At 35.4% G+C, this 21,689-nt stretch overlaps 3 protein-coding genes across 7 annotated transcripts; 2 read left to right on the top strand and 1 right to left on the bottom strand.

Moving 5' to 3' along the window:
• Window positions 1-603: 603 nt before the first annotated feature.
• On the top strand, window positions 604-2,825 carry LOC103486852 (40S ribosomal protein S2-3-like). The gene is made up of 2 exons (XM_008444973.3): window positions 604-1,433; window positions 2,455-2,825. Exons 1-2 carry the CDS (start codon window positions 786-788, stop codon window positions 2,614-2,616), a joined length of 810 nt encoding a protein of 269 aa, XP_008443195.1. The 5' UTR covers window positions 604-785; the 3' UTR covers window positions 2,617-2,825.
• Window positions 2,826-5,157: 2,332 nt separating this feature from the next.
• LOC103486853 (probable glycosyltransferase STELLO2) lies at window positions 5,158-8,999 on the top strand. Its single transcript, XM_008444974.3, has 3 exons — window positions 5,158-7,205; window positions 7,900-8,026; window positions 8,261-8,999. The coding sequence occupies exons 1-3, from the start codon at window positions 5,512-5,514 to the stop codon at window positions 8,726-8,728; spliced, it is 2,289 nt and encodes a 762-aa protein (XP_008443196.2). The 5' UTR covers window positions 5,158-5,511; the 3' UTR covers window positions 8,729-8,999.
• Window positions 9,000-9,869: 870 nt separating this feature from the next.
• LOC103486854 (protein SEMI-ROLLED LEAF 2) lies at window positions 9,870-21,432 on the bottom strand. 5 transcript variants are annotated; one of them, XM_008444975.3, is made up of 20 exons: window positions 21,104-21,432; window positions 20,565-20,908; window positions 18,637-18,711; window positions 17,871-17,986; window positions 17,305-17,419; window positions 17,082-17,210; window positions 15,709-15,756; window positions 15,279-15,457; window positions 14,998-15,194; window positions 14,630-14,922; window positions 14,358-14,507; window positions 13,839-14,264; window positions 12,781-12,930; window positions 12,130-12,205; window positions 11,923-12,050; window positions 11,526-11,726; window positions 11,348-11,446; window positions 11,129-11,251; window positions 10,845-11,033; window positions 9,870-10,496 (listed from the first exon to the last, which is right to left on the bottom strand). In XM_008444975.3, the coding sequence occupies exons 2-20, from the start codon at window positions 20,718-20,720 to the stop codon at window positions 10,335-10,337; spliced, it is 3,012 nt and encodes a 1,003-aa protein (XP_008443197.2). In that variant the 5' UTR covers window positions 20,721-20,908; window positions 21,104-21,432; the 3' UTR covers window positions 9,870-10,334. The 5 variants fall into 5 exon arrangements, with proteins under 5 accessions (XP_008443197.2, XP_008443199.2, XP_008443202.2 ...); XM_008444977.3 differs by having other exon boundaries at window positions 20,565-20,884; XM_008444980.3 differs by having other exon boundaries at window positions 18,637-18,707; window positions 21,104-21,430.
• Between the last annotated feature and the right edge of the window lie 257 nt (window positions 21,433-21,689).

Below are 21,689 nucleotides of genomic sequence, written 5' to 3'. Positions count from 1 at the left end.
ACTCCAATCCAAATAATTTTTTTTCAAGATTATTTATACGCAATCTTTTATTTTTTTTACATAATTGTTTATTTGCTACTTCAATTTAAATGATTTTTTTCAAGATTCTTTATACACAATCTTTTATATTTTGCTATTTTGTTATCCAAATGCAAACACGTAAAAAATGAAAGACGATAGAAAGAAATCGAAGTGAAAAAAAACGAAGAGGAAAAGAAGAAAAACAATGGAAAGATTAAACGACATAAATAAAAAATTGAAAAATAAGAAATATAAAAATGAAAAGAAATCGCAAGAAAATAAAAAGATAAAAGAAGAAAGACGAAATCGCAAGGTAAGACGAGAAAGACGGAGTCTAACAAGGAAGACGAATCCAATAAGAAAAGAAAGATGGAAAGACAAACCTGAAATATTTTAAAAATAACTAAAATTATGAGTTTGACTATTATTCGTATCTATAAGTATTCTATCTTGATTGACCGTATATTTTGTAAATATTTTTTTTGTTTATTTTTAAATATAGCCCTAAAATAGTAATTTCAAAATTTGCAATTATAGAAAATATTGTCGAAGGAAATCATCTAAAAATATTTGCCGGGTACCAAATTAGAACTCCGGCCCACCAAAATCCACCCAATCCAAAACCCTAGCCTTCTCAGAAACCCTAGCTTCCCTTCCTTTACAAATCTCCTCTTCTCCTCCTATAAGTTCCTCTTTCCGTCATCCCTCTCAAATTCTTGTCCAACGCCTCACATTCCTTCCTCTTTCCTCCCCTTTACCTGAACATGGCGGAGCGCGGCGGATTTGGACGAGGGTTTGGCGGCAGAGGCCGTGGCGGAGGTGACCGCGGACGTGGAGGTCGCCGCCGAGCAGGTCGACGAGACGAAGAAGAGAAATGGGTTCCAGTCACTAAGCTAGGGCGCCTCGTGAAAGAGGGAAGGATCCAATCTTTGGAGCAGATCTATCTCCATTCTCTCCCCATTAAGGAACACCAGATCGTTGATACCCTTATTGGTCCTAGCCTCAAGGACGAGGTTATGAAGATTATGCCAGTCCAGAAGCAGACTCGTGCCGGACAGAGGACTCGTTTCAAGGCGTTCGTTGTCGTCGGCGATGGTAATGGCCATGTGGGTTTGGGAGTTAAGTGTAGTAAAGAAGTTGCTACAGCGATTCGCGGTTCGATTATTTTGGCTAAGTTGTCTGTGATTCCCGTGAGAAGAGGGTATTGGGGTAACAAGATTGGTAAGCCCCATACGGTGCCGTGTAAAGTTACCGGAAAATGTGGGTCTGTTACCGTCCGGATGGTTCCGGCGCCGCGAGGGGCTGGGATTGTGGCGGCTAGAGTGCCCAAGAAGGTCTTGCAGTTCGCTGGGATTGAGGATGTGTTTACATCTTCTAGAGGATCGACCAAAACTCTCGGAAACTTTGTTAAGGTTTGACATAACTTCAATGGTTACTCTATTCTCTTTAGTTTAGATTTTTGCCTTTTCTACTAATAATATGTTGGTTTCGCTTTATCATTATGAATCGTAACAAATAGTTAATCGCTAAATCTTTCTTAACCTGTTCGTTTTGAAAGCTTGATCAGGATGGAATTGAGCCTTAGATGGTGTAATTTTAAGTATTTAATTTGTTTTCAGTTCAGATAATCTAATTTAATTCTGTAACATGTCCTCGAGTAGTTTTCACTGATTTAAAAGCATGCTAATTGGAGGAGTGGGCTAAGTTTTTATGTAATTTGTGCTGTTTTCTACCCCGAAAGTTGTCCAACATCACTGAAATGTTTCTAAGGACTTGCATTATTGTGCTATGTTGCATTCATTGTTACATTGTGTACAGCTCAAATGTCCTGCATTAAGATGACTAAAATTTATTGTTGGGAGAGTAGAGATCAAAACAAAATTTAGAAGAACAATGAGCTAGGGGCTTTATTATTTTTGGTCAAATTGCTAATATTATATCCCTTACGGGTGGAACAAAGTTAGAATTGAGTACCTATGATCTTAAAAGTTAGAATTTAGTCCTTTTGGTTGGATGAACCTTCATAGTTAGTTAGTTCTTATAGTATGATTAAATCTTTATAAATGGTCCCTGTCGTAGGGACTACATATGAAGTTTGGGGACTATTTTATCCTTAATCATTTGATGATGAACTTCAAATTAGATGGTTTGTTAGATTTCAATTCCAGAAAGGGTCGTTTGCAACCTTTTGTACGGTAATGTTGTCTGACTGCATGTTGTTGCTCATGAATTATCAACTACCACCACATGTGCCATTGTTGGTTGCTCGTAACAATGAAGTTCTGTCCAACTAAGAAACTCCTCCTTGATTTTGGGGCGTCAATTCATATTGATCTGTATCTATTTTCTTGTTGTTAATAAGAGCGTTTTTGTTTCTCAAGCCGTATATGATTTCCCGTGGGCCTAATTTCCTCCTCTTTATTGCCATTTCAGGCAACATTTGACTGTCTTCTGAAAACATACGGCTTCTTAACACCTGAATTTTGGAGGGAGACACGCTTCACAAAATCCCCATTCCAAGAACACACAGATTTGTTGGCGAAACCCACGGTGAAGGCATTGTTGTTGGAAGATCCCGACAGGGTTACTGCTTGAACTTGGTTAATATCTTCTTCCTTCTCTGCTTTCAATTATGGGAATATGTTGATGGTTTCTTATATGACAAAGGTCCCATACCATTTATTCTCTGGTTGAGCTCTGTTACTTCAAAGGACATTAGTTTTTTTTCCCTTCTATTTTTCACAAATTTTGAATTTTGACTGTAATTTATTTACCACCTTTTGAAGGCGAGTAGATTTTTTTTTTACTATTTTGTTTTTACTTGTTGTTACGGTCTTCGCAGGAATTTCTTTTTGTTGCCCATATGGTTTTGTGAGTTTTGGTTGCCAACAACTGAGATTACATAAATGATGTGGTTGAAATTAGGAAGGGAGATTATCAAGTTTAACCTAATGGTGCATTTCTTAGTGTTGAACTAAAATTAGGAAGGTGGATTATCATGTATTAACTATATAGGTTATTTGGAAATTGTAGGGTTTTAAGGTTTGCAATTAACTATATATAGGTTTTTTTAAAAAAACTTTTTTATTATCTTAAAACTTTGTGGACTAACCTAAGAATTTATGTTAATTTATTTTTATGTTAATTATGCCAAATATCCTTGAATTGTTAACCTTTAGATGTATTGTATGTCAATCGTAACTTTCAAATTTGTAAATCATGTTTACTATTAAACTTTGATATATATTCTTTAAAGGATGTTTCTTATACGACAAATTTTGATTTTACACATTAACCACTGCCTTAATTTTCATCTCATTTTAATGGAAAATAACCTTTCCGTGGGCAACTTTTTTTTTTATAAAAAAGACATTCTAAAGTTTAAAGGAATTAGCCAATATTAAATTAATAAGAGTTTTAAAATAATATTCACCATAGTCAGAGGTTTTTATTATAATTTTAATTTCTTCCCAAACGGGTTCAAAGTGTTTTCTTAAAAGAGAAGGAAAGTTTGCTAAATGGCTCACAAGTCGGTTTAAAGTGAACTTATTGATTAAGTTTTGAGTCTCTCTGATGACAATGACTTCCCAACCCCTCCTTCCTTTGCCCTTTTGTCCCTTTGGCCCTCCAAATCTTTCTCACTTCCGACACAAACAAACTCAATACTTCCCTTCTCCCAAAGGATGTCCCAACCAATCCCTACCAATGTTCCATTGACCCCATAACTCGAATATCCATCCCAATTCTGTGTTTATATAATTCTTTCTCAAAAATATTTTCTCAAACTAATAATTTAACTAGAGTTGGTACATCCAATTTTAAAGTGTTTTTAACTAACGATTTGAAACCGGAAATATAAACTCATCTTAAAAGATCTAAAAAGTCTAGACTTTTGGTAAGCTTAAGTGTTCAAATCATCTTACACCATTGAAGGAGAAAAAGTTAAACTAAAGCAAACAAGGAGAATAAGTCCATTTGATATATGATATTTTAATATATATTAAATTTGGAGTTAGAATGTTAATTGAAAATTGAGATAATTAGTTGGTGAACAAAAGCTAGAGAACCAAAAAAATAAGTGTAGAATACACAAAAGTTGCATTTTGAGGCAAGTCCCACATGGATAGGGAACAACCATATAAGGTGTATATAATAAATATTCCAACCTACACATTCACTCATGAGATAATAATATTTAGATTTAAAATTATTTAGTCCTAATATTTCAATTTAAAATATTTTTGTATGTTATAGTGAAAGGATGTTAAATGATCGTAAATGATTCTGATTAAGATGTCTTTTCAATACAAAGAAAACAAAAACAAACTATTTCTTTTTTCAGTAATAATACCAATTAAAACTAAAATGAAACCGTAGTTCTAAAATTAAACAGATATCATTCTCAACTAATTGACCTTTTTTTTGTGTCAAATTACAAATTAGCCTATGTAATTGAGACATAATATCATATTAGTCCTTATTATTTTTAAAGTTTTGATTTTGTCTCTTTTAGTTAAATATGGATGCTATAGTTTTGAAGGATTGATAAGTTTTTATATTTTTCTTAATGCAAATGAGATTGGAACTCGTAGCTTTTCTCAATCTTCATTAGAAAAAAAATTACAACATGTTTTTATAATTTAATTAAATCTCACAAGTCAATAAAATTATTCCTTAACTCTCTCCCAAGTCATATTTATTGAAAACTCTGCCATTTTCAACGTAATAAACTTAAAATTTTCAAAAAAGAAAAGTATGTCAATATAGTAACAACGACAACTATTTGTGGAGTTACTATTTGGTGACAACAACAACTCATTCATGGCTCTTTTCACTTTTAGATGGGTTATCTAATTTGGTGGATAGGAAAATGGTTTGAGAATGCGTTTCGTTTTCTCTTCTTTTTATATATATATATATATATATATATATATATATATATATATAAAAAGCTATGTGTGAAGTTACTATTTCTACTCTCGACTTCGTCGACAAAGATTCGATTTCTACGACTAAGAAAAAAATCACAAACGAAAATTAGCAGTGCAAGGACAAGGTAAAAGATTTTGAAAAGGTAGTGGCTAAGTAAAAAAAAAAATTGCAATTTAGTCCCTTATTTGTTTGAAAATAAAAGATGAGGACTCAATGTAGAGTGTGAAGAGACTTGAGAGTCCCTTCTCACCAAACTTGAAAGCAGAGAGAGTTGTTAGAATTGAAGTTGAAGAAACCTGCAATTTGCTTGTCGGCAACCACTGCTTTCTTCAGAATACAACCAATTTCCATTGCAGATTCACCTCCGATCAGCTACAATCAAATCTTCTACGATCACTTTCTTTTCTGATGAACTGATAAGAAGAAGAAACCATTTCTGGATCTTCTATTTCCATCTACAACTCACTTTTCAATCCACGGAAGCCATTGGGGAGTTCTCTGATAATCTGTGAAGAACAGAGTACTCTGTAGCTGGGGGTTCTCAATTTCTCGGATCCAATGTTGGTCCAAGAACGTTCCACGCCTAAATCTCCCAAAACCCAGATCAGAACTTTGCCTACTCTTCATTCCCATCGCTTTTCTGAGTCTAAAAGCCTTGATTTCTCCACTTGGTTATCCGACAATGTCTACAGAGTAGTGACGATTTTGCTCTTGATTGTTACTGTTGCTGCCCTTTTCTTCCTCCGGAATGTCGGGGATAGTGCCGCCCTTCTCTGTTTTCAATCGCAGACGGCGGCTTTGGAGAAGATTCAATTCCCTAAAATCAATTGGAATTCGATCGCGTCGATCCCGGCTAGTTCTAATCTATATCCGGAATTTCGCTCTGAGCAATGGATCGTTGTCTCGGTGTCTAATTATCCCAGTGATTCACTGCGGAAGCTTGTGAAAATGAAGGGTTGGCAGGTTTTGGCGATAGGCAATTCATTGACGCCGGCAGATTGGGCACTTAAAGGTGCGATTTATCTTTCCTTAGATGAACAGTCTAAATTAGGGTTTCGTGTGGTTGAGTATCTTCCGTATGATTCTTTCGTGAGGAAAACTGTTGGGTATCTGTTTGCAATTCAACATGGTGCGAAGAAGATATTTGATGTGGATGATCGAGGGGAGGTGATTGATGGAGATTTAGGCAAACATTTCGACGTACAATTGGTGGGAGAAGGAGCGAGGCAAGAGATCATATTACAGTATAGCCATGAAAATCCTAATAGAACTGTTGTTAATCCTTATATTCATTTTGGGCAAAGATCAGTGTGGCCTAGGGGATTGCCACTAGAAAACGTAGGTGAAATTGGTCACGAAGAATTTTATACCGAAATTTTTGGGGGAAAGCAGTTCATTCAACAGGGAATTTCCAATGGTCTTCCTGATGTCGATTCGGTGTTTTACTTCACTCGAAAATCTGGACTGGAAGCTTTTGATATTAGATTTGATGAACGTGCTCCAAAAGTGGCATTGCCACAGGGTATGATGGTTCCTATTAACTCCTTCAATACGCTTTATCACACTTCAGCCTTCTGGGCTTTGATGCTTCCAGTTTCCATTAGCACTATGGCTTCTGATATCTTGAGAGGATATTGGGGTCAGAGGCTCCTGTGGGAAATTGGTGGTTATGTTGTAGTTTATCCTCCAACTGTTCACCGGTACGATAAGATTGAAGCATACCCATTTTCAGAAGAAAGAGATCTACATGTGAACGTCGGTCGTCTAATTAAGTTTTTGAATTCATGGAGATCAAGTAAACATAGGCTGTTCGAGAAGATTTTGGAGTTGAGCTTTGTAATGGCAGAGGAAGGGTTTTGGACTGAGAAGGATGTCAAATTTACAGCGGCTTGGCTGCAAGATTTAATTGCTGTTGGGTACCAGCAGCCAAGGCTAATGTCTCTGGAATTGGATCGTCCACGAGCAACTATTGGCGATGGGGATCGGAAGGAGTTCGTTCCACAGAAATTACCGTCCATACATCTTGGGGTTGAGGAAACAGGGACAGTAAGTTATGAAATAGGGAACTTGATCAGATGGAGAAAGTTTTTTGGAAATGTTGTACTGGTCATGTTTTGTAGTGGCCCTGTCGAACGAACTGCCCTGGAGTGGAGGTTGCTATATGGGCGAATATTCAAGACGGTGATAATTCTTTCAGAGACCAAGAATGCAGATCTTGTGGTGGAAGAAGGCAGATTGGACCATGCATACAAGTAAGTCACTTCCTCAAGAACACGATTGAAAAGTTTCTGTTTGTTTGATTGGTGAATGATGCCTATGCAAATTCTAGTCTGGTAGATAGATTACATTTTGAGTTCTCTTTTCTGTGTTTAGCGTTGTAGAATAGAACTCCATTAATTTCTGCCATTAATTCTTCTCATTTACTTTTATAAACTAACATCTCTTCTCATGCTGCCTAGAATATATATGTGTGTGTGTGTGGCGTCAAGTAATTGAACCTCTGACCTTGAGGTTGATATTACATCTTTCATGGAAGTTGATGTGATCATTAGTGTTCTTTGAATATGATAACCTTGAAAATTTACCTCATTTTAGCTTGACGTTCCAAGTTCAGAAATAGGCTTTTAGATTGCATTCAATTTCACGATGACAAAAAAATGATCTTAATTCATGGTTAAAGTTGTCGGTGCCATTGTTCTTTTACTTGGTTGGAACTGTTTATATTGAGATAAGTTTTTATTGCCAATTACAAAATTTCAATCGAGAATCATCGCTACACAGATTTACAATTATTATTGTTGAAAACTTGGAATATTGGCAGTCATAGAATGAGAATGCGTTTTGTATCAATCTGCATTCTCGAGTAGTCTTCTGTTAGCTTCTCGCTCCAGTTGATTAAGCTTCCAAATTAGTATCTTCTAAATATGTTGTTAAATATATTCATAGGTACCTCCCCAAAGTTTTCGACACATACAGTGGTGCAGAAGGGTTTTTATTCCTCCAAGACGATACAATTCTTAACTACTGGAATTTGCTACAGGCTGACAAATCGAAACTCTGGATAACTGATAAGGTACCACTTGAGCTACTTCAGCTCGTGTTCTTTATTTTCAATTTTTGCCTTTAAGACAACAGTACACTAAATTTAGTAGAAAATAGGAAAAATCATAAGAAAATATCGTTTAACACATGAAAAACAATATTTTAACTGCTTGAGTGCTTGTTGATCCTAGTGAAATTGGCTAACTTCAAAATCTGAAACCTTTAAAAGTTCTCTCTAATCTCTCATTATGTCCAATGAAATCAGGTATCTAAGTCTTGGACTACTGTCTCAGCTGAAAGCTCAGATTGGTTTACGAAACAATCGAACATGGTAAAGAAGATAGTTAGCATGATGCCAGTTCATTTCCAAGTGAGTCATAAGCAATCTGTAGCAAGTGAAAACAGCCTCACGATATGCAGTTCCGAGGTCTTTTACATTCCTCGACGCTTTGTTTCAGATTTTCTTGACCTTCACGGTTTAGTGGGTGATCTAGAAATTCATCACAAGGTTGCAATTCCCTTGTTCTTTACGGCAATGGATTCAGTTCAAAACTTCGATCCAGTATTGAGTACAATGAACTACAGAGAAAAACCACTTGCTACAAATTCTTCAACTATTTATTCCGTTCATGTTCCTGCTGTTCATCCATGGAATGTGTCAAGTGAACAAGATTTCATTAAGTTGGTCAGAATAATGGCAGAAGGTGATCCACTTCTAGCAGAGTTAGTTTGAGAGGATAAAAGAAAAAGGAAAAGAGACTTCGATTAATACCTTGGGATTTGGGGGAAACCGTGTATACTAAGCAAACTGTTATACCAAACTGCTATTTTTCTTCTCTTTTTTGGTTGAGAGTGAAGGAAAATTCATTTCATTGACCATCCCCCCTCCCCAACACTTTTTTGTAGAGTTTTGTGTGTTCTCACCATTTGTTGTAAGAAAGAAATTGTATTCAACTAGTTCTTTTGTTCCATAAGTATATGAACAGGAAATTATATTGGTTGCATATTTGATGCAGATAGGTCTCAGTTTGCTTTGTATTGCTTTCATTCCTTGTTTATTGTTTTTCATTTTTTAAGAAAAATGAATAAAATATAATTTTTTTTTACCTTTCTTCCTCGTTTGGAAAAGTTATTTAATGAGCTTAGTACAATTCATTATGACAGGTTGAACGCGAATTCAGCAACTTATATGTTTTCACAACCAACATGTATAAAGTCATAGTACTCTCTTTACATTCATTGATAACCTAAATCAATTTATAAACTAACTTAAAATATACTCGATGGATTGAATTGATTAAGTTTTTTGAACACATCTAATTCGATCCACTAAGTTGAGTTGAACATCGAGGGGATAAACTACAACTTCAGAAATTTACATATATTGTCAAAGTTCATTTTCTCTTTCCTTCCCTCCAAAGTCCAATATGTTGTCAATAACTCCGCACACATATATATTAAAAAAACAAAGCTTCTTTTAAAAGAAAAAAAATAAAAAACAAGACTTCTTTTAAAAGAAAAGATATATTTTAAATAAACGAAACAATTGAAATCCTTATCAAATTAAGAATTCTGACTGAAATTATTTCAATTGGTCAAATTTATACAAGACTAATAAATTCAAATTGAAATTGGACCCTAAACACTCTTTAGAAAGTCAATCTTAATACTCCCTAATAATATTACCCTCAGTTGCTTTTCTTAATGATTTCAAATAGGTTAAATAATATTTTAGGCAACCCTATATCATAATAGTTCTCATAAGTCCACGTCTAAAAATAAATTGTGGAGATTGAAATAATAATAATAATAATAATAATAATAATAATAAGTTAAGATTTAATGTCATGAAAAACCATAAGAAAACTATACAGAAAAAAGAAATGGCTTCACTGACTATAATATACCTCTAGTTTTTTCCTGTAATAAGGTTATGCTTTTTCATGGCATAACTTGAACACTAGTATAGAGTATGAATACAACAATCGAGAAAACAAAATATACAATCAATTAAATTAAGATGGAAGCCCCCCCAAAAAAAAACAAAAGACATTTATCATCTAGAGAAGGGACCAAAATAACAAGTCTTCCTCCAGGAGTAAAGATATAAGAATAGAAAGAAAAAAAAGAATAAGAATGAAAGAATTGAAGATTTTAGACCTCCAAACCTGACTGACAACAACAAAGATTGAAGCTCATCTTTTTTTTTTTTTCCTTTCTCTTGTAGTAGCTACTTACAAAATGTACTCCGGTTGCTGAGTCATCTCGCTCGTTGAAATTGATGGCTCGAGTACCTAATACTTCTGTTCCATATGAAAGAACCCAATACTTTACTGGAATCAACAACCTGCAGCTTTGAGAAAGTTGTCGTATGGACTAGAAGCTGGTAGTCTGAACGAGTGTGTTTGACACTGATATTCAGTCACACACGGCGTCACAATCGGTCCAAGCGGAGGTCGATATGGGTTAGCTGTGAAGTGTTCAATGAATGGATTGCCAACCTGCAAAAATTACTCATAGAACTTCAGGATAACTAACTTTGACTTTCATATTTCCATTTTCTGTCATGCATTTTGGCTTTGATATATTACAATTTGATGTTTTCTCCCATATCCTCGCCTCTCTTATTTCATCCCTCCCATTATTGTTTCTTTTTCCCGTTTCTTGACTCTTATAATTTCTCCAATCATTGACTTGATCAATCGTGGTGGAATGTAATCCTAAGCTAAAATATATGAAGCAGAATTTCTACATGTGGAAATAGCTATAGTTTATATATCCCAGCAAACAGTTTGCACATATGATCAAATATTGACGCATAATTAATTAGGTTCGTGTCTTAGGTTTACCTCATTTTCTTGGTTTTGCAGAGATACGAGCATAACCGTCTCCTGCTTCTGTTGGGAACACAACAAAGATGACATCTTCTGCTGCTTTCCCATCAGAAGTAGCTCACAATGTTGAGCCATTTCCTTGAAAGGCACATCAGCTGTGGTAGAGATGGAGATTCTTCCAACTTGATGAGTCGTTTCAAGTACCTGATTAGATGAAACGTGACAAATTAAGCTACCATTGAAAATTTCTAATTTTGGCATCTACATCGAATAATGAGAGCTTGAAGTTGCTGACATACTGATTCAAGAAATTGATTCACACTCAAAAGGGGAATCACAAAATGCAACTCTTGACTATCTTTAGTTTGGCTTTCGAACGAATCGGCAAAAGATTCCTCATCAATGTTAAAAAGATGAGCAGACTGCGAAGAAGAAGAACACAAGTTAGGGAAAAGTTAGGTTACATTTAGTTTGGCTTTAATGAATTTATTAGAGTTCTGAGTATAACCCTGACATACTTTATTCGAAGTTTTCTCTGACAGCTGATTTCCGAGAGGACACATATCATCAGGTAAGAACTCACTGAGAAGTTGCTCCTTTATGCTGGAGAATTGAGACTGCACCATAAAGGTGAAATTTTGTTACTAATAAACAATAAAATGAACCAATCCAGATATGGGTTTTCTAGTGCTTTACGTCTGAAAGTATATCCAAGCTCTTTAAAATCTCAGTAACAAAGGATTCCCTAGTTTGATCTTCGGTTATCTCCACTTCAGAAAGAAACTTTGAGGCCAAATCGTCATCTTCCTTTGATCCATATGGACTAGTCTTTATGTCAGACTGTATGGTAACAGCTTGTAACTTACAGTCTTCAACCAGTCGTAGGAAGGGATCGGCCTAAACAGATTCAGAAACAATTTATAATTGAAATTACTACAGCAGCTTCAGATATAGACACAGACTTGATTTGGAAGGTAATGGTTGCTCTAAGAGACAGAATCAGATGAATAATTGAGAAACAAACAACCATTACAGGAATTTGGAACCTCAGATTACTAAAGTTCTTTTAACAATAAGCAAATGGGGAACATACCTTTCTGCTCACAAATAAAGCCATCGTTCGGTCAACAAGAGGAAGGATATTAAAAGCTTTGGATGAAAAGAGGATCATCGATGTGGCTAGAGTAAATAGGGATCTACAGCGCGATGGTGGCAGTGATCCTGCAATTAGAGCACAAGATGTAGCCTGAGTTGGAATTGGATTGAAGAACAAATTTGTGCTAATGTTTTAAAACTTTACCTTTTTTACCGAGAGAAATGTCTCGCAATGAAAATGCTAACTGAAAACTTCGTACTAGGACCTCATGACTTGAGTTCTGCACAGAAAGAACCATATGCATTGAGATTAGAGAATAGAAGGAATAAATAATTCGAAGAAATAGTAAATATTTCCAAGTTTGTATATAGTAAAGTCCTTTTAGGTGCTATATCTTTCTGGTTCTGGAGGTATTCAACGACGTAACATTCAAAATCTTAAAAGTATTCATCTAAACTGTTTGATGACCAATCTCAAAAAATGTTCTCATTGGACTATTGCCACAAAAAAATTATATAAATAATTTTCTTTTGATAAGAAACAAATTTCATTGATATAGGGAATTTTCAGGTTATCATTTTTCCAATGATTTAGAGTCTCCTACATTGGCCACCCATTTTCTGATGGGAAAAGAATCCTGTGGATGAATCTCATTCAGGATTTGTTTCAAAAAAAAAAAAAGAAACAAGGAAAAAAAAACTGTCTTTTTGAAGATAAGGAAAACTCTTAGGAGCATTACTACCCAAGAAAATGAAATTTTCAACTGAAAACTAATGGTAGTTCACACCTCAAGCAAAAGAAAAAAGCAACCCATCTGATCTGAAAATATTGTACTCCACCTAATAATACAATTACCTTAGCTCGAGAAAACAGCAAGATCAAGCTGTATGTATGGGCAATTCCTTCATAATTTTCTGGAAAATTGGCGGAAGATATGGATTGGACAAAAATTGATGAGAGCAGAAGTGTGATTTGGCGGCTACTGAGTCGAAGAGAATAAGTTTCCTGAAATTTGATTAAGCAAAGAAAAAAGAGAAGGCAAAAGTAAGTAAAGTCGGTTGATGACAAGCAAAAGAAGAGAAATTATCCAAGAAATTTGATTAAGCAAAGAAAAAAGAGAAGGCAAAAGTAAGTAAAGTCGGTTGATGACAAGCAAAAGAAGAGAAATTATCCAAACTCGATAACATTGATGGTCATTCTAATGCAGATTGAGGTCTCTTCTACTTTCATGACATACTCGCGCCTCACTTAAATAAAAAGGTTAAGTTGACAATCTAGGTAAAACATATTAGCAAAAGTCAATTACATTGCATAGACATTTCCAGAAAAAGTTGAATACTGCTAAAGACATTGAAATGTAGGAACTTTACTACTTCCTTGAGAATCTAGCATGGAATTAAGGAGTGTGTGTGTGTGGGTGGGTGGGTGTTACATCCACAATATACTTTGGGACTTTAATACACAATGTTATTTAACAAATATTTGAACAGTCTATTTCATAGTAAACCCTAACCAAATGCATATTACATTCTTAATCATAAAAGCGAATACCCTTGTTACCATAAAGAAAATAAAAAAAGACAGCTATATTTTATTTCATTATTGTGTTGACATCTCAATCTACAACACCCATGCACACATCCAATCATCTTTTTTCCTTTCTTTTCTTTTCTTTTTCTTTTTTGGGAATAAGAAACATCAAGTAGTATACCAATGACAAGCAAACTTTAACGATGAGCCACTTTAACCCATACAATATCACATCTATTTGCAGGGAACAAAAGTAACAAAATGCGTGCCATACTAATCAGTATTTCCCAATGCCTAATTTAGTGACTGTGTTTGCTTTTATACACTAAACAAAATTATCGCCAATCAAATACTTAAAATGGAATAATCTTCACATAACATACTGGTTCTTTGCTCAAGCCATCCGTAGTAGTTGCATCAGTTCTCAAAGGTCCAGAACTTCTTATGCTATAAGCCCGACTGTAGGATGACTTCAACCTACTTAGCATACCATTGCTTATACTTTCCTGTTCACCATCAAGAAGAGAGCCATCTTTCATATCTGGAAGACCATTCTCCAGTGAGGAGGCCTTTTCATTTCTCAGCTTCTGAAAAAGGGCAGCTGAAGAAGAAAAAACAGACACGGCTCTTGAGAGTGTCCTAGGAAGGTCAGATGGTGCGATTGACTCAAGATCTGAAGAGAATGGACGAGGACAAACAGAAGATGGCACAAGGACAACTGAAAATATACGATGAGCTGCAACTCGTGTTTCATGATCTGGGTGGACCATAGCCAGTAATAACTGATAAAACAAGGCCTCAGGGAATGCCTAAGCCATAAAACACTGAATTTATTAAAATCAAAAGGTTAAACTTTGCTGTAGAGAATCAATCAGACTCAAAAGCAGATGGACGTTGCTTGCCTTATTTTGATATGATAAATTAGGCAAGGAGGCAACAATTTGAGCAGCACGATAAACAGCAGAAATTGTAGTTCTGGAGATGACAGTAATGGTAGAAAGGCTCTCCATCATCACAGCCATAGCATCAAGCACTGGCCCAGGTTCTCCTACCTGCTTTCCAGTGAGTCAAGCATTTAAGTTCTATAAATAGCACAACAATAATGAAAGTAAACAATTCAAATTTCCAACGGAATTAGAAATGCATCCTGAAAGTAGAACAACACTCTCATCACCTTATATATTAGCTGTACCAGACACTTATCTACTGCCTCATTTAAGCTTTTATTCCAATTCTTCACATCATCCCCTAAATTTGCATCATCAAGTGAGCAGTGTATGCTCTTCCTCAAATGCCTCAAGCAGTCACTCACTGCACTAATTATTGCAATAGAAGGTTCAGCCTTTGCTTCTTGGGCAAGAGCAGTAGTCACAGCAACAATGTCCAGTTGCATTTTAGGCAGCTTCAGAACATTTTTATGATCAAGATGTTTAATCAATATGGAAAGCAAAACATGGGTATTTTGACCTGTCAAAAAAAAAAAAGGTACAGTCAATCAACCAAAATTCACTTGGAAAGATGAGGACAGGACTGAGAACACACCAGATTTGTCCATTAAGAACTGCAAATCCTTCAGAACTGGAGCAGCAATGCCATGTTTAGTAGACCATAAATTTTCATTATCGAAGTAACGAAACAAAGATTCTAAAATACGCCTCATGGTTGTAGCTTCTTTGGCAAGTTTGGCCATGTTGTGTAGGCAAACCCTAGACCAAAAGCAGGGGTTTTGGACATTCTCCCTATCAAGCAAAGATAGTTAATTCATAATGAAACATATATCTCAAGATTACAGCATTTGGACCTAATCAGAGTCATATGATTACCCTGTCAAGTTCACTTCACCTCTTTCAGTCACGATTTCCTTCCAAGATGGTGTGTTCATCGTGACAACTGATGATGAAGAGATGTGGCCCTCCTCCCGTTGCACTTCTTGCACCCATCGGTCATTTGAGTTTGAATTTTTTCCAGGAGCCCCGTAGTTTTCCAGGACCACCGAGACAATCTGTAAAGAAAGGTCACAAGACAAAACAAACTCAAATTGTGAACAAGGCTAATGCTGGTCATTAGAAATAATGTTAGTCTTTCTGTCAAAGGTAGGGATGCGGAAGATATGAACCAAGAGATCGATTGTTTGAATTGATAACTAAAAATAGGAACATGGGTAATATATTGGAGAAAATATAATAATAGAATACTAAACAGTACTTGAGATAACAAAATCCAGATCAGTCCAGAATTTCTGAATCAACTTACATTATCAAATTCGGTAGAAATATGAGAGTATTCACCCATAAACCATACCTAGAAGAATGCATAAACCAAATTAGTTCAGACAAGCAGCACATTTTACGGAAACTGGAATATACTTCGTGAATGAAAAGATTATAAACAAATCAACCTGTAATCTCTTTGCAATTTCAAGAGTACTTTTTATTAGTTTATTATCATCATCGTGATAAGAAGCCAGAATGAAAGGAAGAATATGTCTTTAGCATCACACAGAAAATGTGGAATACCAAAAGAGGAAAAAACGGGGAAAATAGATAATTTTTACTAGTAAAAGCTCCAATTGCTACTAATCAATAATAGGAATCTCCAACAAAAATAGGGGGAAAATCTATCTAAATACACACAAGAGCCGCTGAAATGCACAACCGCTCCAAACACCATCCCATTAAACATTGTATCCTCAAAATCCTCCTAATCTTTTCAATCTAAATGCACGATACGATAGAGAAGAAACATCTTTCTTAAGGAATCTCCCCTCACTCCCAAAGGATTCAGAGCCAACAGAATCGATGGTTTATATTTTAAAAAAGAAAGAAATATAAATCCCATGGGGAGAGACTGAAAGAGCATCCAGAAACCATAAAATAGGACTTCATTTGACAACAGAAAGTAGAGTCACAAGAATCAAAACAGTGCAGTACATAAAACCCCTTCCCGAAAAAATAACTCGTCTGTTGTTTTAGGATGCCAACCAAAACCAATTTGTATAATCCTGAAAATCAGTCACGTTGAAGATGGGAAAGTTTGACATCAACTCGTAACTACTCTACACCAGTCTTCGGAGGTATCTCACAAAGAACCTCACCTTCTTATGAAGTTAATTACACTATCCTTTAGGAGACCAAACTTCACAATTTCTTGAACGCCCTTTCTCCACATTGTTCAACATATTAAATTTTCAACCGGCTCCAAAAAAAAAGTACTATGAAAATTTATAATACAATTTCCTTGGAAACCTTTTTGCGGTGCTACTTTTTAAATCATAAATTTCAAACAAAAAATAGAAAAAATTTCCAGCAAATTGAAAGAGATTTGAAGAGGTATGATATCTTATCAATTTTTGCAGCCTCCACTTAGTGTCCTTCATCCTAATCATTCTATAGTTACTCTATCTCTACCATAATTACCAAGTGGAGACTCTTGAGCCTCTCTCTTGTTGATTTTTTATCAATGAGCCATGCTTCTGTTTAAAATAAGGGAAAGAAAGAGAAAAACAAAGGAGAAAAGAAGCACAATTGGAAAAAAACTGGGATATTGTCTTCTTTCTTTTCACTGAACTATTAGTTCCCTTTGACAAGCTTAATGTAGATGTAAAAAGTAGAAACCCAGAGGAATACCATTGAAGAAAGTCCTTGCAAGCCAGCTGAACGCAGATTTTCAGCCCCTTCATCATCTCCATTGTCTTGAGCTATTTGACACAGTTTTGGAATAAAGGCTTCTAAGTTAAACATGTAAGTCCCATCACTCTGGACAATCAGAAATTCAATATTACTTCATTGTACATTACAAAACCCTGCACTAGTATACGAAAATGAGGATTAAAATTAAATTTTCACTTACCTGACTATTCACAAAACTAAATAGAGTCTGACATCCTATAATTTGCATTTCCTTCTGCCGTGTTTGATCCATTAGAGTTTGCATAATGCTTATTAAGCTACTAGCAAAGAGAGGCCTACAAGTAGTTCACACATCGGCTTGAGTCAATTATTTATGTTTAGAACAGACACTAAGTTTTATGTTGTTCTATGGATGGGTGGCAGAAAAGTTCAAATATAGAAACATAGAATGCCATTATCTTGCCACTAACTAGTGGGCAGCTGATATCCTTCAAATACAAAATCCAATAAATTCATTCCTTTTTGCCTCATTTCCTTTTTCCTAGGTGCTTCATCACAAACCCAAAATCTACAAATATTGACTGGAGCAATCTCCAAGCACCAGAAAACATGGTTAAGTCCATTTGCACTGTAAGAGAGAATAGAAAAATATATGTTGACGTAGAATACATTGAAGATTTTTGTGTACATCAAACTAAGCCGCTCTCTCTTAGATATGAGAGAAATAGGAATTAGGTGCAGATGCACAGAAAACAAATCAAGAAAACAAAAGATGGTCTTACTCACATTTGCTCCTTACATGAAACCAGAAGTTTTCTGTAGATGGACATGACAACTTTGACGGCTTGAAAATTTTCATTCCTCAATTCTTTGTAACACCTTTGCTCTAGGGAGGTTGTGATCTGGTCATGGAATTTGACGATTAAGAGTTAGTGCAAGAACTATAATCAAGCACTTAGCATGCTAATTAGTCATTGATAATTATTGGAATAAAATACTTCATCCAAAGAGAAAAATATGAAACTTGATCTAAGTAAATTTTCCTAAGGCAGAAACAACAACACAAATGATAAAATACAATTTGAACTCCGGAAAGGATACATGAATACATGCAACACAGTAACCAGAAAATTCTCTGAGACGATTGATTTATCTGGAGGAAAAACTACATCCAAAAACTTAGTTTAAAAAAATAGCATACTCCTCTGTTAGTTTGATAAAATGATCCAAGAAAAAAATATGAAACTTGATTTAAAGAGATCTACTCAATACACACACACACACACACATATATATAATTCTGTAATACAATGTGCATGCTTGCTGGTTTAGCTCAATCTGTAAAGTCGAATGCCAGTACACACGCATGCACAAAGGAGACATGGTACGGTAAATAATATAAGAATCCCAGGATGAATAATGATTCCCAAAAGGAACTTTCCAGCTAAACTCTTAATTCAAAGCAAGAGAAATGAAGACATAACATCAACCTGGGTTCCCAAAAGATATAACATCAACCAGAATTACAATGTTAAGGCTCGATAAATTTTACCTTTGGAATTCGAAGAGGATTTTTACCAGCATATTCACATAATTTCCCTATCTTCCGATCATTCGGTCCTTCTTCCTAACATTATATTGGGATTATCTTCAGTCAATTAAGAAGATATATAAAAAAAAGTGATGAACAATTCAATGTGAGGTTGTTGAGTAATAAGGATTAACTATGAGCATGTGTAGACCAATGAAAAGTTATTTCTCGTTAATTAAAAAAAAAAGTAAATGTAGTAACATCAATAATTTTTTTATAAAAGAAAAACGGCACATAAGACCCAACCACTAAGTTGACTTAACATCATTTTAATTTTCATCATAAAAGGTGCAGAGGACAAAGCAATTGACCCCTCCATGAGAGGACCAAGGAGAAACTAAATAGTAAAAACTTCTCTCCTATCATTATCAATCTTTCATTGGTGAATATCAGGAATCCTAAGACCTCTTAAGTTCAATATGAACACAAGAGAATTCCATTCTTTCAACTCCCTGTCCCATAATAGTTAGATTTTCAATCCCAACCCATAAAGGTGACTCTATTTTGGATAGGTCAAGAGGAAGGACTGAGTGATTCTTCGAACAACCTCTCCCACTTCAACCATCTAACCAAAAGAGAGAGCTACTCCCATCCCTTACCTTGCTGGAAGGAAGCATACAAGTATCTAATTTGCTTTGCGAGTTAGTCAAAGCATACCATAAATATTTATCATTAATCACTTCCAGATGTTTGAAGGATTTAAAATATTAGCACCACAAACTAACAGTGCAATTCATTTGGAGTGCTAAAAATATAGATTGGATTGCCCTAGATGCTTTGGGGTCCTCTGAAGGTATTGGTATCCACAAACTTCATCATCACAAACGATACTGAAGAGACTTGCTCCCTATCTCTTCAAATTTCTTTTTCTTTTTTTCATAAAACTATCTCTTCAAATTTCTTTAGCTGATAGTTCCAATTTCACCGATCTATAGAAGTCCACATACATTCGGAGACTAATAATTTGTCTCTCCTTTCCAATGATAATGAGATTTTGGAAGGAGATTGCAACATTGCTCAATGGCTCCTGCTTGGATGGAAGGGAGAAGAAAGTACGAGTGCTAGGCACGAGGAAGGGAGAATTCTATAATTCTCCCCCCAGGCTTTTCTATTATTCTCAATGCATAACTTTCTTGTACTTTGAGTTTATTAATAATAAAGAAGTTTGTCTCCTTTAAAGAAAAAATGGAGAATTCTATAAACGCACATGTCCTTTGAGAGAGTGAGCGGTATGAAACAACAATGATTGAGTGATGTGAGTAAGTTAGTCTGATGACTTTGTTTGTAAGGGGGAGAGGGACTGAGGTAAATAGAGAGAAGTATGTATGGAAAGAACAGTATTGAAGTCTGGTTAAGGAGATTAGGAGCAGGAAGTCGCTCAATTTCCTTTTGTTGTCACATTTCTTCATGTTAATGAAATACAAAAGGGTCATTGTATTAAATTACTTCCCAGTATGGTCCACACTGTAGGATCAAACAACACCGCCAGGTTGCAAAGACACGATCAAAGCTATAGCTTTACAGTGTCAAACATAATAGATATAATGAACCAGTTCAGTAGACAGTAGGCTAAAATCAAAAGAGATATATGAGAAGTACGAGTAGAACATTGGAAAGGATAGAACAGAAACACGAGTATGTCACTTAGTAAGAAGACGAATGTTGCACCAATGTTAATTACAAATCTTACTTCAACCAATCTGTACTTCAAACTTTAAATATAAAACTCGCCATGATTTGTCATCACTAAGAAAAAACCCCAAACCGCATTAACGGAACATGAAAAAAACATCAGTCATAACAGAGCAAAAACCAACTTTCAAACTCCTCCACATGCCAAAATAATGCTGGCTCAATACTAAAATGCGATGAACATAAAAAATACTAACCGGATTACGAGGAAATATATCTGCAATAAGCTTCTTGTACCTCTTCACAGGCTGCCTAGACCTTGCCCTCAATGCCGGACAGAAGAAACAAAGACTCCCACATACAGGCAATACTTGCCGAGAAATCACACCCGAAATGACACTCATTTTAAACATACAAATATATGTACAATCACACGGATGCAAAAAACCCGGCAAACCTCACAAGATAGCCCTTTCTTTCCCTTCTGAACAAACCAAAACTCGAATTCCAGGGCTAAGAAGGGAAAGAGAAGGTAGAACTCTCAAATATGCACCACTTCAAAGCCAAATTCCCCAGCCTACAAATTGAAAATTTCTGGTCACTACATCAAAAGTCAAACAAGGCAACGAAACACCAAATATCAGTCTAGATCGATAAAATCACATCCCCAAACAAAAAAACTGACAAGATTATGATCAAATTTTCGATTAAGAAAAAGTACCCACGATCATTGTCCGAAAGAAGAACAGAGCAGAACCCGAAATCCCTTTAAAGATACGAAGAAATTAAAACGTACCCGGAATTCCAGCGTTTAATTTCACCGCGAAAATCTCAGTGTCTCTCTCCAATCGATTTTCGTATCGAAAAAATGATGAAACTATCCGTTTCTTTCCGGGCTGCCAATTGTGACTGAAAACCCAAGAAAAAAAAAAATCCGAAACTTTTTCAACGGCAAGGTTGTCTGTGGGTCCATAATACATGGATGGCTGATCCTGAAGGCATCGCCATCGTTGGATCGGATGAGAGCTTTGATGGCAGTTTAAAGGCGAAAGAGGGAAATCCATTTTAAAGTATTTGTTTTTGGTTGATTGACATATGGACGTGCCGGCTTCTAAAGGAAGCCATGCGAGACCAATGCACATGATGATCTGTGAAAGAAGAATTTTTAGGTCAAATTCAAACCATAGCCTTGTGAGAAAAGTCATCTTCTTTATCATCATTTATGTGCATTATGACCTTATGGGATTCTTTCAATTTGTTGGGTTTTGTTCTTTATAATTAAAGTGTCATACAAGTACTATTTCAATATGAGCAGTGGTTGTACCAATATAATTAAAGTATCATACAAGTACTATTTCAATATGGGTAGTGGTGTACCAAAT

The sequence above is a fragment of the Cucumis melo genome, chromosome 4 (assembly GCF_025177605.1).
Source record: "Cucumis melo cultivar AY chromosome 4, USDA_Cmelo_AY_1.0, whole genome shotgun sequence".
Taxonomy (NCBI): domain Eukaryota; kingdom Viridiplantae; phylum Streptophyta; class Magnoliopsida; order Cucurbitales; family Cucurbitaceae; genus Cucumis; species Cucumis melo.
The sequence above is the reverse complement of the archived record's forward strand: the minus strand, read 5'-3'. Positions and strand labels throughout refer to the sequence as shown.

Excerpts from the sequence above, each read along its gene's own strand:
- LOC103486852 (XM_008444973.3), top strand. The coding sequence starts at position 786 with ATGGCGGAGCGCGGCGGATTTGGACGAGGGTTTGGCGGCAGAGGCCGT. Across the intron at positions 1,434-2,454 it reads CTCTCGGAAACTTTGTTAAG|GCAACATTTGACTGTCTTCT; the intron begins GTTTGACATAAC and ends TTGCCATTTCAG.
- LOC103486853 (XM_008444974.3), top strand. The coding sequence starts at position 5,512 with ATGTTGGTCCAAGAACGTTCCACGCCTAAATCTCCCAAAACCCAGATC. Across the intron at positions 7,206-7,899 it reads AGATTGGACCATGCATACAA|GTACCTCCCCAAAGTTTTCG; the intron begins GTAAGTCACTTC and ends ATATATTCATAG. Across the intron at positions 8,027-8,260 it reads AACTCTGGATAACTGATAAG|GTATCTAAGTCTTGGACTAC; the intron begins GTACCACTTGAG and ends CAATGAAATCAG.
- LOC103486854 (XM_008444975.3), bottom strand. The coding sequence starts at position 20,720 with ATGTTTAAAATGAGTGTCATTTCGGGTGTGATTTCTCGGCAAGTATTG. Across the intron at positions 15,458-15,708 it reads TTTCTACCGAATTTGATAAT|ATTGTCTCGGTGGTCCTGGA; the intron begins GTAAGTTGATTC and ends CTTTCTTTACAG. Across the intron at positions 12,206-12,780 it reads TGCTGTTTTCTCGAGCTAAG|AACTCAAGTCATGAGGTCCT; the intron begins GTAATTGTATTA and ends CTTTCTGTGCAG.